This window comes from Astyanax mexicanus, chromosome 20 (genome assembly GCF_023375975.1).
Source record: "Astyanax mexicanus isolate ESR-SI-001 chromosome 20, AstMex3_surface, whole genome shotgun sequence".
Classification (NCBI taxonomy): Eukaryota; Metazoa; Chordata; class Actinopteri; order Characiformes; family Acestrorhamphidae; genus Astyanax; species Astyanax mexicanus.
This window is the reverse complement of record NC_064427.1, coordinates 9,513,564-9,530,278: the sequence shown is the minus strand read 5'-3', so window position 1 is coordinate 9,530,278 and position 16,715 is coordinate 9,513,564. Positions and strand designations below refer to the sequence as shown.

The window sequence follows — 16,715 nt, the reverse complement described above, 5'->3', positions numbered from 1 at the left end:
AAGCACAGTTTGGAGCACCATCATTCCAGAGAACCCAGTTCCACTGCTCCACAGCTTAATGCTGGAGCCAAGAGGTTAATGTTTGTTTGCTCCAGACCATCCTAATCTGTTGGGAACTGTAGTGACTAGACAAACTGAGCATGGAAGAATTTTATTAAAAGTAGTAGCTGAATGCATTTTTTTACAAGGAGTGTCCATAAACATTTGGATACCACTGGTACCTAGTGTATCTTAGGCCCAATCCCATTTCTCTATTGTACCCCTACCACTTGTTTTTGAGTGTACCCCTTTCCCTTGGGACAGAGTTACAAGGGGAAGTGATGAAATCATCCACATAAGAATTAGGACAACCCTTCAAGCACCTAATACAAATATAAAGCAGTAGAGCGTTTAAGTTCAGCAACCTAGCTGCTGGTTAACTAGTTAAAGGAGAACTCTGGTGTGAAATTGACTTTTGGGGTAGTAAAACATGATAAAGAGTGCTTACCTTTGTTGAATAGTCCACCTAAATTCTCCCGCAGCTTTCTGAAATCCAGCAATTGTGTGCAGTTTTTCCAAACAGACTATAATGGGGGATATGGGGCATATTTTTCCCCTGCAGATAAATCAATTTTTTTGAAGCTTTACACCTCATTGGTAGAATCCAGAGAGCTCTGACATTTAAAATGAGTTATTAGGTAACTTTAAAAGTGCATAAGAAGCATATTAAAAAACAATGTTTATAAACCGTAGCATAACCCAATCTCTGGGCGCTGCCATCTTAAAGTAAAGTTATGATCAGTACAGAGATGAGCAATACATGCTCTATGTGTGCTGTGCTCGGACTGCATCTTATGCCGGCATAACAGAGGAGAAGGCGAGGAGAAAAGAAGACAAAATGGTTCGCAGTTGTGCCTTTATAGGCTGCAACATTATGTGCTTGTCACTCTACTGATCATAACTTTACTTTAAGATGGCAGTGCCCGGTTCTTAATGCCTCGTTTTCAATGTCAGGGCTCTCCGGATTCTACCACTGAAGAGTGGAGTTACTTTGAGCCTTGATAATGGTACAAAAAGTGATTTATCTGCAGGGGCAAAATATGCCTTGTATGCCATTCTAGCCTGTTTGAACAAACTGCACAAAATTGCTGGGTATTCAACAAAAGTTAGTACTCTTTATAATGTTTTACAACACCCAAAGTCAATTTAACACCGGAGTTCTGCTTTAACTTTAGAGTATTTATCGCATGTCCCTTAGAAAGGGATCAGGTGGTGCAGCAATGAATTATTATTGTTCATTTTTTTATTCCTCTGTGATAGGGAGCTTCTGAGATGCTAGCTACTGAGATTAACTACTAGCATTTTATTAAATTTGTTATGAAAAGAATGGTGCTAAAGCATTGAAACTACACATTAAACTATGGTGCATAGTGGTTCTCATCATTTTTAACAAGAAAAATACTTAACTCACTTCTGCCGTCATCTTGCCAGTGGTTTTTGATTGTGTCTGTGAAAAGGGTCATGTAACCCTAACACTTGCCCCCCTACCCCTTACCCTGCGCTCACACTGGAAAGCAACAACGTGACAAGTGACCATTCATTTCCTATGGCAGGGTGCGATTTGTTGCCGTGACACGTGAGAGGCGACAAGCGACAAAGCGTCAGAGCGACACAGAGATGAAATTTTCTCAACTCTATGCAAATGATATATGACACGGTGAAGTGACATTGTAACCCGATTGGTTAGATCTGTGGAACGTCTGTGTTTCCAGTGCTCAGCTTCCAGTGCAAGCTCTGTATTATAGCTGTAGAATAAAGTGGCCAAGTGATTCATCATATTTATACCATATTTTCCCCCCAAAGTGTATATTTTTCAAGTGGAAATAAAATTGACTGGATATATATAAATATACCATCCAGTCAATTTTATTAAGTCTTATTCAAATCTATTTATTTTTAACCATTTTAGTTAATTTCAGTTAACAAATACATTTTTATTTTTATAATTTTATTTCTAATTTTTCCCATACTCTCCCCAATTTACACGGCCAATTACCCAACCCACTCATTAGGACTCCCCCTATCACTAGTAATGCCCCAACCAGGAGGGTGAAGACTAACACATGCTTCCTCCGATACATGTGAAGTCAGCCACCGCTTCTTTTCGAGCTGCTGCTGATGCAGCAGTGCTGAGCAGCCAGCGCGCCACTCGGTTCTGATACATCAGCTCACAGACGCCCTGTGCTGCAGACATCTCGTTAGGAGTGATGTAGGGAGAGAGCGCCATCTACCCACCCGGAGAGAGCAGGGCCAATTGTGCTCCCTCTGAGCGCCGGCAGCTTGATGGCAAAGCTGCATGAGCGTGGGTTCGAACCTGCGACCTCCCGCTCATCGTGGCAGCGCATTAGAACGCTGGACCACTAAGCGCCCAAGAAATACATATTTATTACAAACACATTTAATAAATATTTTTTCCGTTCTCTTGAAACAATACAATTTTTTGTGCCTTTTTTTCTTGTCGGAGACTGGACCATTATAAACACGCGCACTGAGTTTGACACGCCCACAAGCGACGAAAGTGGGGTGACACAAGCGACTTGTCGAGTTCCAGTGTGAACGCAGGGTTAGCCTAACAAGAATCTTCACACCATAACCCTAGACGTGCACATGGAAAACAGAGAGGTAGGGCTAAGTGGCAGTGACAAGGGGTGAAATGGGATTGGACCTTAGTGTTACATTCATCTCTGTCAAAGTGAAATCTAGCTTATACATGTTCATATGTTCACAGCAGGGCATTGAACCATCCACATCATGACACACAGCTTTAGCTGAAATCTAAATCTACTCCCTGAAATGCTAAAAGGCACAGAAATGGTGGTTTATAATGGTTAGAATTGTAATCAGTGTCTACGAGCTCAATGTCTTTCAGATACAATCAGCTACAATCAGAGATAAGGGGAAATTTGTGTGCATATAATGTTAGCCAAACTATTCCTGCAAAGGTCATCACATCACCGGGGAGCTGCTGAGCTCAACGGAAGAAGTTCAAGCTCCCAGAGAATCATGCATATTCATGAGCAGCTGTTAGACAGGGAATGTTATTGGCTGGTCGTTGATTGCTGCTCGAGACCAAAGTGACTCCTTCCTGCATTTAACAGCAAAACCTCATAACAACTCTCCGCTTGATTGAAACTTCTGTCTTGTCCTTCGACTCACTGGCCACTTTAAGGATTCCGCCTGTCTGATGGCGCCACTGTAGACTATAGGTGTACAGTTACAGGCTGTGGCTCCATCTGTTGCTGGACATGTATTCATAGCTGAATTAATGTTGAATTATGTTTTGATTTTGAAAGATGAATTCAACATTAATATTGTGATTTTATGTCTATGTGTCTTGCTTGCATTCTCTAAACATACATTTCTTTAAGGGTTTAATAAAGACAGTGGTTATATATAGAACCATTAACACTCAACAAAATCTGCTCAAAGATTGTTTACAAGCTTTATTTTCTACTTTGTTAAAAAAAAAACATAAATGTAAATATTTAAAGTGATCTAAAATGCTCATGAATTAAATATTAATCATTATTTCAATATTTTTCAACAGTGACAACTACAACTGATGACTATATATCTATATAATTCCTTCAGGATTCTTGAGTAAAAGTAATAAATAATAGTTATGTATAGAACTATTTATTTAATAATTTACCCCCATGAGCTAAATTTCATTTAAAAATCTACGTTCAATTTCACTCCAAATTACTCCAAAAGTGCATGGCCATATCATCCAGGAGGTCACAAAAGAACCCAGAACATCATTAAAAAAACTACAGGTCTCACTTGCTTAACTTAAGTTAAGGTCATTGTAAGTTATTTAATAATAAGAAAGAGACTGGGCAAAAATAGTAACCAAGGCAATAATCACTACAAATTAAAAAGAACACAAAGACCCATCACACATTTTTCAATAAAGATCTTGATGATCTCCAGCGATCCACAAATAGAATGTCATCAGTTTGTGATATTAAGCCCAGGCATACTTGGGTTCTGCTGCAGGACAATGATCCAAAGCACACCAGCAAGTCCACCTCGGAATGGCTAAAAAAACAATATGAAGGCTTAGTCAAAGTCTAAATGAGATGCTGTGGCATGACCTTAAAAAGGCTGTTCATGTTCGAAAACCCTCCAATGTGGGATTTAAACAAATCTGTACAGAAAAGTGGACCTAAATTCATACACAGTGACTTATTTATCGCAAATGCTTGATTGCTAAGGGTGGCACAACCAAGTTATTAGGTTTGGGGATTTTAAAATGGGTTTGTTAATCTGAAAAATGTAAGCATGAAAAAAACAAAACAAAAGAAATTTGTAGGGGGATAATACTTTATCCCAACACTGTAAATGTTTTATACTTATTTTTTTGTCAACCTTTGAACCTTTGGAAGAAGAATATTTCTTCTAGAACATATAGGACTGAATCATTTCCTGAACAATTATGTCTTAATTAATTAAATCCTTGTAAATGCAGAGGTTACAACAGTAATTTAATCCTTATGCTACTGCCCTTAAAACTTGTGTTTACTAATGTTTACCACCCAAAGAATTATTTTTGCTGAGAGTGTATACTATTAAAAGGGCTTGTTGTCATATGTGGATCAACGGGGGTTGCCAAAAACTGAAACGTGAGATTTACAGGTGAAAAGAAGAGTTTTTCCTCTAGCCTTTTGACTTTGAAGGTTATTTTTTGCAAAAGCTGTTCTCCAAAGAATCATTTAGAAGAATTTTTACATAAACTAATCAAGGTAATGAGCAAAGACCATTTTTGAGCACTTTTTTTAATAGTCAAGTCATTATCAACCGCTTCATCCAGTAAGGGTCGCGGGGGGGTGCTGGAGCCTATCCCAGCCGGCATTGGGCGGAAGGCAGGATACACCCTGGACAGGCCGCCAATCCATCGCAGGGCAGACAGACACAGACAGACAAACAGACACATTCACTCACACACTCACACCTAAGGGGCAATTTCAACCAAGTTCCAATTAGCCTGAACGTGCCGTCTTTGGCCTGTGGGAGGAAACCGGAGAACCCGGAGGAAACCCACGCAGACACGGGGAGAACGTGCAAACTCCACACAGAAAGACCCGGGTCGCCCCAGCCGGGAATCGAACCCAGGCCGTCTTGCTGTGAGGCGGAAGTGCTTTTTTAATAGGAGTATAGTAAGTGTTTTAAGAGTAAATTGAATCGAATGGTTGTGAAATGTGAAATCCACTGAATTGGTTCTCAAATAAAATAATTAATTTGATAAAATAATCCTATAGAATCTAATAAAATGACCTATTTACAACTCATGTAAAATTCATGTCTGAGTCTGTATTACTTTATACTACACCATTAAAATTCTTTTATTTTGTAAAGAAAATGATCGTAAATAGAGCCACAACAAATGAAAGAAATACTTAAATGGTTATTCGCTTAGATTATTGATTATTCACTTATGGGATTATCTTTTTAAAGAACCGATATAAAACAATTTTACATTGCACCAAAATAGGATCCATGGTTGTTAAAAAACACAGCACTATCTAAACCCTCCAGTACTTAAAGCTTATTGATTTATATGTCAGTTTATCAATAAATAAACCCTTCTAGTCAGGGTCTTATTGGTGGTCCTTATCAGCTGCAGATGTTTGTGTGTGTGTGTGTGTAGTGTGTATATATATATAAGAGGGTGTGAGTGTGTCAGGGGTCTTTAATGCAGCAGTAGAGTGTGTAGCACACTCCCTCCACACTCCACATGAACACAGCCCTCCTCACAAACCTGTCTCCATGACAACCGTACCACTAAGCATGTGGACTGGAAGAGAAATGATATGTGAGCAGAGTGTTAAACCTTCAAATCACGTACACGCAGACACACACACACAGTGACACACACACACACACACACCCAAATGTGTGATACAGCCCACTGCGTCCCCCCATCATCAAAACATCATCAGGCATCCCTGTAACTAATCTATCCAGCTCTTATCTCCTCATCAGTCGCTGTTGTGGTCATCAGGTGGCCAGTGCTGTGCGGAGGTGGTGGGTTTCCGCTGTTGTTTTGAGTTCAGGGACCACCCCCTTTGTCTCGCTGCCACTCTGTTCTACTTGGTAACTGTATGTATGTGTGTATATATGTGTGTGTGTGTGTGTGTGTGTGTGTGTGTGTCATGCAGCCATGTTTATCGAAACCCCCCGATTTGACGTACCTCTGGATGGCTGTCTCTGTTTGGTCTGCATGGTCAGGGTGCCCACAACTGCGCCCATGTTGACAGTGTCCACAAACTGTCCACTGTGCTGCTCTTCACTTCTATCTCTCTCTCTCTCTCTCTCTCTTTTTCTCTCTCTCTCTTTTTCTCTCTCTCTCTCTTTGTTGCTCTCCTCGCTGAGTAATTCTCACACTTACTGACTCAAACAAGCATCTCTCTCTCTTTCTCTCTCTCTATCTTTCTATGTCTCTCTTTCACTGCTCTGAGTTATGAATGAGAAGCAGTGTGAATTTGATCCTGTAGAAACACATCCTTTCTTCACGCTCCTCCCACAACTCTCTCTCTCACTTCTAGCCCTTCCTCTCTCTCTCTCTCTCTCTCTCTCTCTTTTGCTCCCCTGCTATCACTCTTCTGCCTCTTCCCTGCTCACACCCTCTCTGCTCTCTGTATGTTTACCTTTCTCCCTCTCTTTTGTTCTCCCAGTATTCCTTTACATTTTCTGTTTCTCACTGACTTTCTCCCTCTCTCTCTTTTTTCTCTCTTTTAATCTCTGTTACTCTTACACTTTCTCTCTACCTCCTTCTCTCTCTCTCTCATTTGATTCTTCCTTTCTCTCTCTTTCTGTCTCTTTCTACTTTTTCTCTCTCTGCCTCTTCTCGCTCTGTCTCTATTTCATGCTCTCTCTGTTTATCTCTTTCTCCCTGTCTTTTGCTCTCCCAATATCCCTCTGCCTCTACTGTTTCTCACTGACTCTCCCTCTCTTTTTTCTCTCTTTCAATCTCTATTACTCTTACACTTTCTCTCTCTCTCTTTTGATTCTTCATTTCTCTCATTCTGTCTATCTCTACCTCCTTCTCTTTCTCTCTTTTGCTTCTTCCTTTCTCTCTCTTTTTCTGTCTCTCTCTCTACCTCCTATCTCTCTACATCCTTCTTGCTCTCTTTTGCTTCTTCCTTTCTCTCTCTCTTTCTGTCTCTCTTTCTACATCCTTCTTGCTCTCTTTTGCTTCCTCCTTCTTCTCTCTCTCTTTCTGTCTCTCTCTACCTCCTCTCATCTTTTATAATAATAATAATATTTGGCTTCTTCCCTTATATCTCTCTCTTTTCCTTTTTCACTCTTTGTTTCTCTCACTCACCGTCTTTCAATCTCTATTCTCTCTCTCTTTCTATCTATTTCTACCTGTTCTCTCTGTCTTTTGCCCCCCCTGCAATCCCTCTCTTGTGTCTTCCTCTCATATGCCCTCTGTCTCACACATTTTCTTCACTGCTATCACTCTTTTGCTCCTCTCCATCACTCTTTCATTCTCTATTGCTTTTCCCTTCTCTCTCTTTCTCTCTCTCTTTTACTGTTCTGATATCACTCCTTTTCTTATTTCATTATTTTGCTTCTTCCTCTCTATCTCTCTCTATTTCTTGTTTACTCTCTCTGTTTCTCTCACCCACCCTCTCTCTCTTTCTCTCAATCTCTATTACTCTTACACTCTCTACATCCTTCTCTCTCTCTTTTGCTTCTTCCTTTCTCTCTCTTATAATACTATTATTTTGCGGCTTCTTCCTTTTTATCCCTCTCTTTTCCTTTTTCACTCTTTTTTTTTCCTCAACCATCCTCTCTCACTCACTGCTTTTCAATCTCTATTGTCTCTCTCTTTCTGTCTCTCTCTACCTCTTCTCTCTCTCTTCCCCCCCTGCAATCCCTCTCTTGCATCTTCCTCTTACACTCTAAGAAATATAAGTACAGATTTGTACTTAAAAGAGTACAAAGCTTGTCGCTGGGGCTGTACCTTATATTGAGGTACAAAAAAGTACCTTTCAGTGAAAGTCCTTTTTTGTACCCATGTTTTTTGTGCCAGTAAAGATTATAAAGATTATAAACATTATCATCAACTAAATATGGCTCAAAAACTTGATGATGCAAAATTGTCTGGCTTTCAAATAGAAAATGTGCAATTAAAATATATATTGTTTATTAGTGCAGTGATACAGAATACTGAATGTACCTTTTGTCTAGTCAAATGGTACAAATTTGTACTTATTGCTGTTAAAAATTACTTTGTACTTCAGAGGGAACAAACCTGACCCATTAAAGACCAATATTGTACCTTGGAGGGTACAATTATGAAGAGTGTACCTTTGAGTACAAAAAAGTACTCATATCGTACCTCTGTTTTTTAGAGTGTATATGCCCTCTGTCTCATACATTTTCTTCTCTGCTATCACTCTTCTGCTCCTCTCTCTCTCTCTCTCTCTCTTTTACTGTCCTGATATCACTCACTGTCTCTCAATCTCTATTACTTCTATTACTCTACTCTCTCTACCTTCTATCTTTTTTGCTCCTCTCCTATCACACTCCTGTCTCTATTCTTTTCTCTCTCCTGTCTTCCAGCTCTCAATCTCATTCATTACCTCTCTTTCTACCCCCCTCTCTTCCTCTCTCTCTCTCTCTCTTGCTCCTCTGCAATTATTCTCTCTCTCTTACCCCCGCTCTCTCTAGCTCACCCTCCCTCTCTCTCTCTCTCATGCCCTTGCTGTCTCTATTCTTTTCTCTCTCCTCTCCTCCATCTCTCAATCTCATTCATTACCTCTCTATCTATTCCCTCTCTTCCTCTATCTCTCTCTATCCCTTCATCTCTCTCTCTCTAACTGTTGCTGTGCTGGCGGTCTCAGAGCAGAGTGTAGTGAGGCAGAAAGGTGCAGCGTGTGTGAAGATGAATCGCTCCCTCACACACACACACACACACACACACACCACAGTTCTTCATCTCATCTTTTCTCGGCTCTGCTTCTTTGCTGCCCCACTGCACCCTTTTACTTATGCTCTTTTTCATGCACCATTTTTCCACATGTTAGTGGGGTGGCACTAAAGTGCCCTCAAGAGTGGCAAATACATGACAAACTGCCCTCCTGGCTGCCTCACACATGGAACTGAGAATGACTGAGTGCCATCTAGGCTGCCCTTTCTTGCAATTTATCACAATGGTTTTCCCTATAGAGCAATTCAATGTTTCTTAATGTTTGCAATTATATGTTTCCCATAAATGCTCCAGTAGAAAAAGGTGCATTATTAAGTTTTTTTGTACGCACCTTTCTAATAGAAATCTAGTAAAGTACCCTCTTAGGGCTCACCTTATATCTTAAGACTAGAGCTTAAATCGATTAGAGATTAAATCAGATTACTATTAAGCACAACTTTATATTTTATACAGTACCAATCAAAAGTTTGGACACAGATTCTCATTCGTTTATTTTCTACATTGTAGATTATTAAGGCACATAAGACACATTAAGACACATATGTCTATATTATGTAGTACACACACAGAGATTTGTGATAAGCTGGAGTTTCATAGCATGAAGAAAAAACAGCAACTATTCTTTAGCACCTCCAGGAACTCCTTCAAGACACTGAAAGAAAACTATTCCACGTGACTCTCCCTCATGAAGACACTGAGATTAAAATACAGAGAGTGTACAGATCTGTCCTCAAAGACGAGTATGTGGTACTTTAGCCCTAACCGGACAGGATTAGTTTCTCAGGGGGTCCTGGTGTAATTTTCTCTTTTATAGGGGCCTTCTGTGATTTTATTTCCGGAATCCGGAATGATCATATATGTGTTTTTCTCAGACGTTCTCTGAGAAAATTACAGGCTGAGTAAGCTACTGTTTTACGCTGAACTCTCTGGTCCTTCTGTAATTTTAGTCCCGTCCGGACGCACATCTCTGAGTTTCATCACCTCATGTTTAATAAAATAGCTATTTGTCCACTGCCACACACCGTAATTACACTTTGGGTACTCGTTTCCACGGAGATCCACATAAACACAACAGCAAGTGGAAATGGAGGAGCTACTGAACGCGATGTCACGTGAACGAGAAAGCCAAAAAACTCACTGGTCCTCCTGTTTTTTTAATTACAGTCCGAATGCAGGAGTTTTATCACTGAGTAGAAGAGTGAAATATTTTTCACAGACGTCCCCCTGAGAAACTAATCCTGTCTGGATAAAGCTTTAGAAGAATTTAAAGTATAAAAACATGATTTTAAACATGGGTTTATACCTTTCTTGTTTGTATATTGCACTGTTCTATGTTCTAAATCTAGAAAGCATTAACGTTTATAAAAAGGCACATTCACATTTTAACCGTAAATGTGCATGTATCAATGTTCAATGCGTCTGTGTCAATGTGTCTGCAGTCCAAACTTACTTATATTGCATTGTGTTTTCTGCATGCAAGTTAAGTGTGTGCACAATACAGTATGTTGATGCATCATATTATCTTGACCTCCTAAACATACAAGCAAACCATTCCCAGTGTGCATGCTCCTCTATCTACTATCCCATTTTTACCCTCATTACTAAGGTTGTTCCACAAACGTTTCCCATTACAGAGTGAGCAGAAGGAATACATAGAAGCTAATGATGGGACAGATAATAGATACTGCATGAGCATCAAATCCTTATGTAGAGTCTTTTCAGCAGTGGCTGCATAACCTCATAAATAATAGAAAATAAAGATTCACACATCACAGGCCTGTTGAGTGTAAAGATGGTAATGAGCACTTATGTAACACTCCTGCTCTGCATTCCGCAAGCCCAGCAGAACTGACCCTTAATCCGTGCCAAGACATCCCCAGGAAACCCCACACTGCCAATCCCCAATCCACTGATTTCTATCAGAGCCAGCCCCACTTACAGTAACTCTGATATACCTCACATTCAGTTGAGCAACAGTGCCCTCTACCAGCTACAGTCTACACTCAGAGATGAGTCTTTCTACTTTTTGGCAGCTACTTTGAGGAATCGTCCTAGTTCTTTTTGAGCACATTCCTACACATGTGATTCTGAATCTTCTTAACCACCCCCTTAGATAACAATGCTATACCTCCACAGTAGCTTCAAACAAGAGGTGGGCGATACTGGGAATTTTGGTATCGATCTGATACCAAGTAAAGTGCAGGGCCAGTACTGCCGATATCGACACCGATACTTTTTAATATTTAAGCTTCATAGATCCAAAGGATTCAAAAGATCTAGGATAAAATTTCGCCAAACATTGTATGTGAAAACAAAATTCTTTATCATAATCAACATTTTTGCTAAGAAACAATAGAACAGTAATAAAACAAAGTTTAGAAAAACAAACATTAGAAAAAATTATATTTTTTAAGGTAGAAAAGGGGCAGCCACTATACAAAAATAAAACTAAAAAATTCTACCCACACTAGACACCTATTCTAGTTCTTGGTTTCTTTTTTCAAATAGAATTATTCTTAAGAAAAATAATTTAAAAATAAGGAATTTTCTTCTCTTCAGTGCAATTATATTTGTTCTTAAATAAACAGAGTGTAAAAAAATATATAAATAAAAACTCAGGTCATGTCTCGCCATACCTGTTGGCTGTTTGGCTCCACTGAGCCACGTGACGCACGTGCAACAACAAAAGACCAGAGAAGGGGGGAACGGTGGTTTGGGGGCGCAGCGTCAAAAAGCTTGACTATCAATCTTTTTACGCGAGTAATGCTCAATACCAATACCAGCGCTGGAATTGATATAATCGATATTTGGATCGATCCGCCCACCTCTACTTCAAACCACTGGTCTACAGTTAGAGACTGCTGCCCTTGAGGACTGCAGCTGTCTAACACAGTCTTGCCCTACATCAGTATATGGGGGTGGATGTCCAATTGTGCATGACAACGAATGGTCTACAGTCTGTCAGATCCAGTTCAGAGACAACCATCCTCTTCCCTGGGGCCCTAAGCAATATTCTGATAAAAGGCCCTCCTACCTGAACTCTGTCAAAATGTAAGCTTTTTTTTAATGGTTGCATCTCACTGCCCACTAGTATTCTCCCAACTTACTTGGCCTACAAATACACAGATGAATGCAGGACAAAAAAAAGAATTAAGCCCTCTCAGGATGGGATTGTTTCTCAGGGTGTCCTGGGTGTCCTAATTTTATCTCTTATAGTGGGTCCTCTGTGATTTCATTCCCATCTGGAACGACCATGTATGTGTTTTTCTTAGACGTCCTCTGAGAAAATGACAGGCTGAATTATCTACTGTTTTTCACTGAACTCTGTGGTCATCCAGTAATTTTAGTCCTGTCCAGACGCACATCTCTGAGCTTCGTCACCTTGCTTTTAATAAAATAGCTATTTGTCCACTGCCACACACCGTAATTACACTTTGGGCGCGAGTTTCCATGGGGATCCACATAAAAACAACAGTGAATGAAAATGGAGGAGCTACTGAATGCGATGTCATGTGACTGAGAAACCCTAAAAACTCACTTGTCCTCCTGTTTTTTCAATTGTGGTCCGGATGCAAGAGTATTATCACTGACTAGAAGCGGACTAAACCTGTCCGGATAGAGCTTTAAACAATATTTATTTGACAACCAATATATAAGTGTTTTAAAATGAAATCGATCACATTCACATTCATATTCTCTAGACTGCTTCTCAGCAGTCACAGCATTTATAACAACTTATTCATAGATTTAAGGTGGAAAAACGACACCAGTAATGGAATATTTAGTGTATTGAGTTTAAAAGAACATTAGACAGTATAAAACAATCAGTATGTCTTTATTTACTGTATTTTTCATCCTGGCTAAAAAAAAAATCCAAAAATGTTCTGAATGTTGTAGGTCTTTGGAGCTGGTCTGTGGGTCGACTATGATTGTTCTCACCATCCTTTGCCTTTGCTTATTTGATTTTTTTTTTCTCTAACAAACCACTGAGGCCTTAACAGAAAAGATGTATTTATATTGAGACTAAATTACAAACAGCTGGACTCTGAAGGCAATTGATTGCAATGGGTCATATTTTTATTATATTATATTTGTATTTATTTTATGTGAGTAAGGGTGGCTGAATGCGTCTGCATGTCACACTTTTCAGATTTGTTTGATTAAATGTGACAAAATGGGAAAAAAAGGTTAAAAGTTTATGATTTTTTTTTTCAAGCCACTTTATTTACTGCATGAATTTGTTTTCGCTGCTAAATTTAACATAGCATCATGTAGCGTCAAATCTGGTGTCTAATAATACGCTGACTAAAGTAGGATTGTTACATCAGGAGAAGCCCCTGACCGTGCACCGCCGTGGTCCTACAGGACGGGCGTCTGCCACCCCTGCTATAGATTCCGCACCTCTCCACGGGCCAGTTTGAGCACTGTTGCATAAGAGGGCCAGAGAAAGAGATCGCTACGCTTATGTACAGGATGTGTCTCCTCCAGTCAGGCACACACGGGGAGGAACTCCTGGGGATTTTAGCGAAGACTTCAAACGCTCTTTCTGTCTTGATGCCCGGAACTCCTAATCCTCTTGGCTCTATACACGTTTCAGGTCTCTTCCTCCCGTTTCCTCTCTCTCTTTCTCTTACTCTCTCTATCTTTCTACTCTCTGTGGGAGTAAGTGCATGCACAAACATGTGAGCACAGTCTGGTATGCCTGTTTGCCTACTTTTGTACTAGTCAGCAGTGGGAGTAGCACCTCTGAGCGGCGAGAAAGAAGCTTGTCGAGAGCAGCCCGTAACAAGCGCTGCTGCTCAGTCATGGCAAGTTTGCATGCAGCAGGAGCATTTAATTAAACATCAAGGCACAGGCAAGCATCCCAAACTACCGCCTCCTCTTTCTCTTTCTTTCTTTTTTCTCTCCCTCTCCTTTTTTTCCCTCTATCTTTGCATCTTATCTCTCACTCGCAGCCTCACATCCCCCCCTTTCCCCTCCTACTCGTTCCTATCGCCCACTCGTAGATACCACACGATCTCCTCTCTCTTCATTAAAAAAGAACAGCTTGGGGGTGATTGGGAGGCATGCAATACTTTCGGAGGATGCTGCCATGAGGCACTTTTGTAACCCACACACATGCACGTACACACACACGTGCTTAAACACACTTATACACACATATACACACACATATTAATTAACTTCAAAACTTGTGCAGGCTCAAAAAAGGGAGTAATAAACTGGAAACTAATAAATTCAATTTATGGTCAAATTAACTAAATGGACTATAACTCAACAGAGCAAGAAACACATTTAAGACTAAAGGAAACTGCCTGACTGACAGGGTTTTTTTTTTTTTTTTTTTTACAATTTTCAACAACTTTCAATAGCTGTTATCCACAACGCTATCCATACCTCTCCTGTAGATCACTTGCTTGGTCTGCATTGAAAAGGTCCCCAGCACCATACCCATCCTGATCGCTGTCCGTCTTTGGGTTCAACCTCAAGACTCGATCCTCCTTCTTGCTCTGGTTGGGTGGTTCCCTCGCACTGACCACTTATTACACTATTTTCAGGTCGTTCTCCTTACTGTTGCACTGTTCTTCTTGCTTCTGACTATCCTGTACTTTCTTCCACTAACTTATTTCTGTCTCTCTTTGAAGGAAAAACCCCTCCTCTTCGTTTCTCTGCACCCTGATCAAAACACTCTAACTCTATACTCTTTCTCAGAGTATCGCTCACTATGTCTCACTGTGCCCCTCTGCTCTCTCTTTTATCAATTACGTCTACCTCTCTTCTCTCTCTCTCTCTTTTTCTAGTTGATCTTTCGTTGTCCTCTCTCTCTGTCTCTATCATATGGATTGTGGAGGTGGTTCCTGTCTTCCAGAGCTTTATGAAGGACTTGTGAGTGAGGGAGTGAAGGGGTGGAAGGAGATAGAGGGGGTGGATGGAGTGAAATGATTGGCAGAAGGAAAATAGTGGAGGTAGAGCAGCCAATGGGTTGTGAAATAAGGACGAAGGAGGAATGCCTGTCTAACATCTTCATCAAAGATGGTTTGACTTCTTTGACTCTCCAGTGTTTTGGAGTTAACGTGATGCGCTCAATTCATCATCAGTCAGATTCTGACCTCTGATTCTGATTATTTTTCTGGTGGACCAGAAAAGCTATTAGCTACTACTAACTACTGACATGTAAGTGTATCTGACCTATGGTATAGTGTATAAGTGTATTAGGGTAAGTCACCAATTGTCCACCACCCAATCACATGCAGACGAGCAGTTTTTTCTGCTCTTAGAAACTGACCACTGATGAAGAACTAGAGGATGGCTAATAAACTGTGCATAGCTGTAGTCCATAAAATCTCTTTGTCTCTTAAAACCCCAGAACATTACTGGGATATTTTTAAAGAGCCACTAAACTCTAAACCATATTTTTCTTATTAATAGCTAAAATGTGTTCCTTTGAAGTAATGGAACATACCAGTATTGCTTAAAAGGTTTAGAAACCTTTCCTAGCCTTTAAAAAAACTTTTAAAGGTTGTATAGCTCCCTTGTATAGCAAAGAATTAGAGTTTCACTGCTGTACATTTGCCTTTGTTTTAGATAGAATTAATGCAATAAAGAAAATAATTCTTGCAAAATGTGTATTTGTTGAACTTTTTTTGTATTAAAAATAACACTGCACAATACAATGCACAAGACAAAGTAGTGCAAAATAAAATAACTTTAAATATAATGACTTAGTGCTACCTGTGTTAAATACTGTACATATTAAAGTAAGAAACATATAAGGCATATTAACTGCTAAATGTGTTCTTTTTTTAATCGTTTTTAAACAGTCACAAGAAATAAGTTCTTGCCTCTTCCCGTAGCTCTTTTCGTATTGGCTGTTGGCATTGTTCACGTCACTATTTGTGAGAGCAGAGTCTCAAGACTTGCGATAATATTAAACACGATTGATTTTATCGGAGCGCCAGGACGCGAACCCGACTGACTAAAACTTTCAGTCCTAACTCACACTGAATGAACAACAGCTGCAGCTCGACTCTCGCAAGACTCTCGTGATATTATCCCGATTTGTCTGTTTATTTGTCTGCAACTGTGAAATCGTTTGAAAATCATTAGGTGTAAGGCCGGCATAAAGGAATCAAATGCAGGATGGGATCATTGTTTAATTGGCATTATTGCAGCTAGATGTACTACCCATTTACTTAGGTGTAAGGTCGGCAATAGCCTGTGAGCAAAAAGTCTGTGACCAGTCTTTACACTGTGTGCACAATTATTTGGCAAGTGAGTATTTTGACCATATTATAATTCTTAGGCATAATTCTTAACTCCAAGTTGGATAAGCATGAATGCTTAATGGATTTAAGCAGAGCAGGTTATGTTTGTCTGTGTAATGAGGGAGGGTGTGGCCTAAGGAGGTCAACACCCTACATCAAGGTGTGGACAATTATTAGGCAGTTTTTTTCTTTAGGCAAAATGGGCCAAAAAGTAATTTAACTGACTCTGAAAAAAGTCAAAAATGAACAAAAACTCTCAGAGGGATGCAACACTCTTGAAATTGCTAAGATATCGGGGCGTGATCACAGATCCATCAACGTTTTGATGCAAATAGTCAACAGGGTCCCAAGAAACGTGTTGAGAAAAAAAGACGCAAATTAACTGCCAAGGATTTCCAGTTCTGTCATATACCAGAACTGCGTCCTACCTTGAGTACTAAGAAGTACAAGATGTTTAGTGCTCAGAGACA

The 16,715-nt window shown here is 39.9% G+C and overlaps 1 protein-coding gene across 2 annotated transcripts in view; it reads right to left on the bottom strand.

Moving 5' to 3' along the window:
* kcnip1b (Kv channel interacting protein 1 b) overlaps positions 1-16,715 on the bottom strand; it is a 66,863-nt gene that overhangs the window by 18,689 nt on the left and 31,459 nt on the right. The window contains exon 1 of one of the 2 annotated variants that reach the window (XM_007231167.4): positions 6,234-6,591. The exons of the other annotated variant lie outside the window; for it this stretch is intronic. Coding sequence (XP_007231229.1) covers positions 6,234-6,291 — 58 coding nt within the window. The 5' untranslated portion in view covers positions 6,292-6,591. Of the gene's footprint in view, positions 1-6,233; positions 6,592-16,715 lie in introns of those variants that run through there. 2 annotated transcript variants of the gene reach the window in all.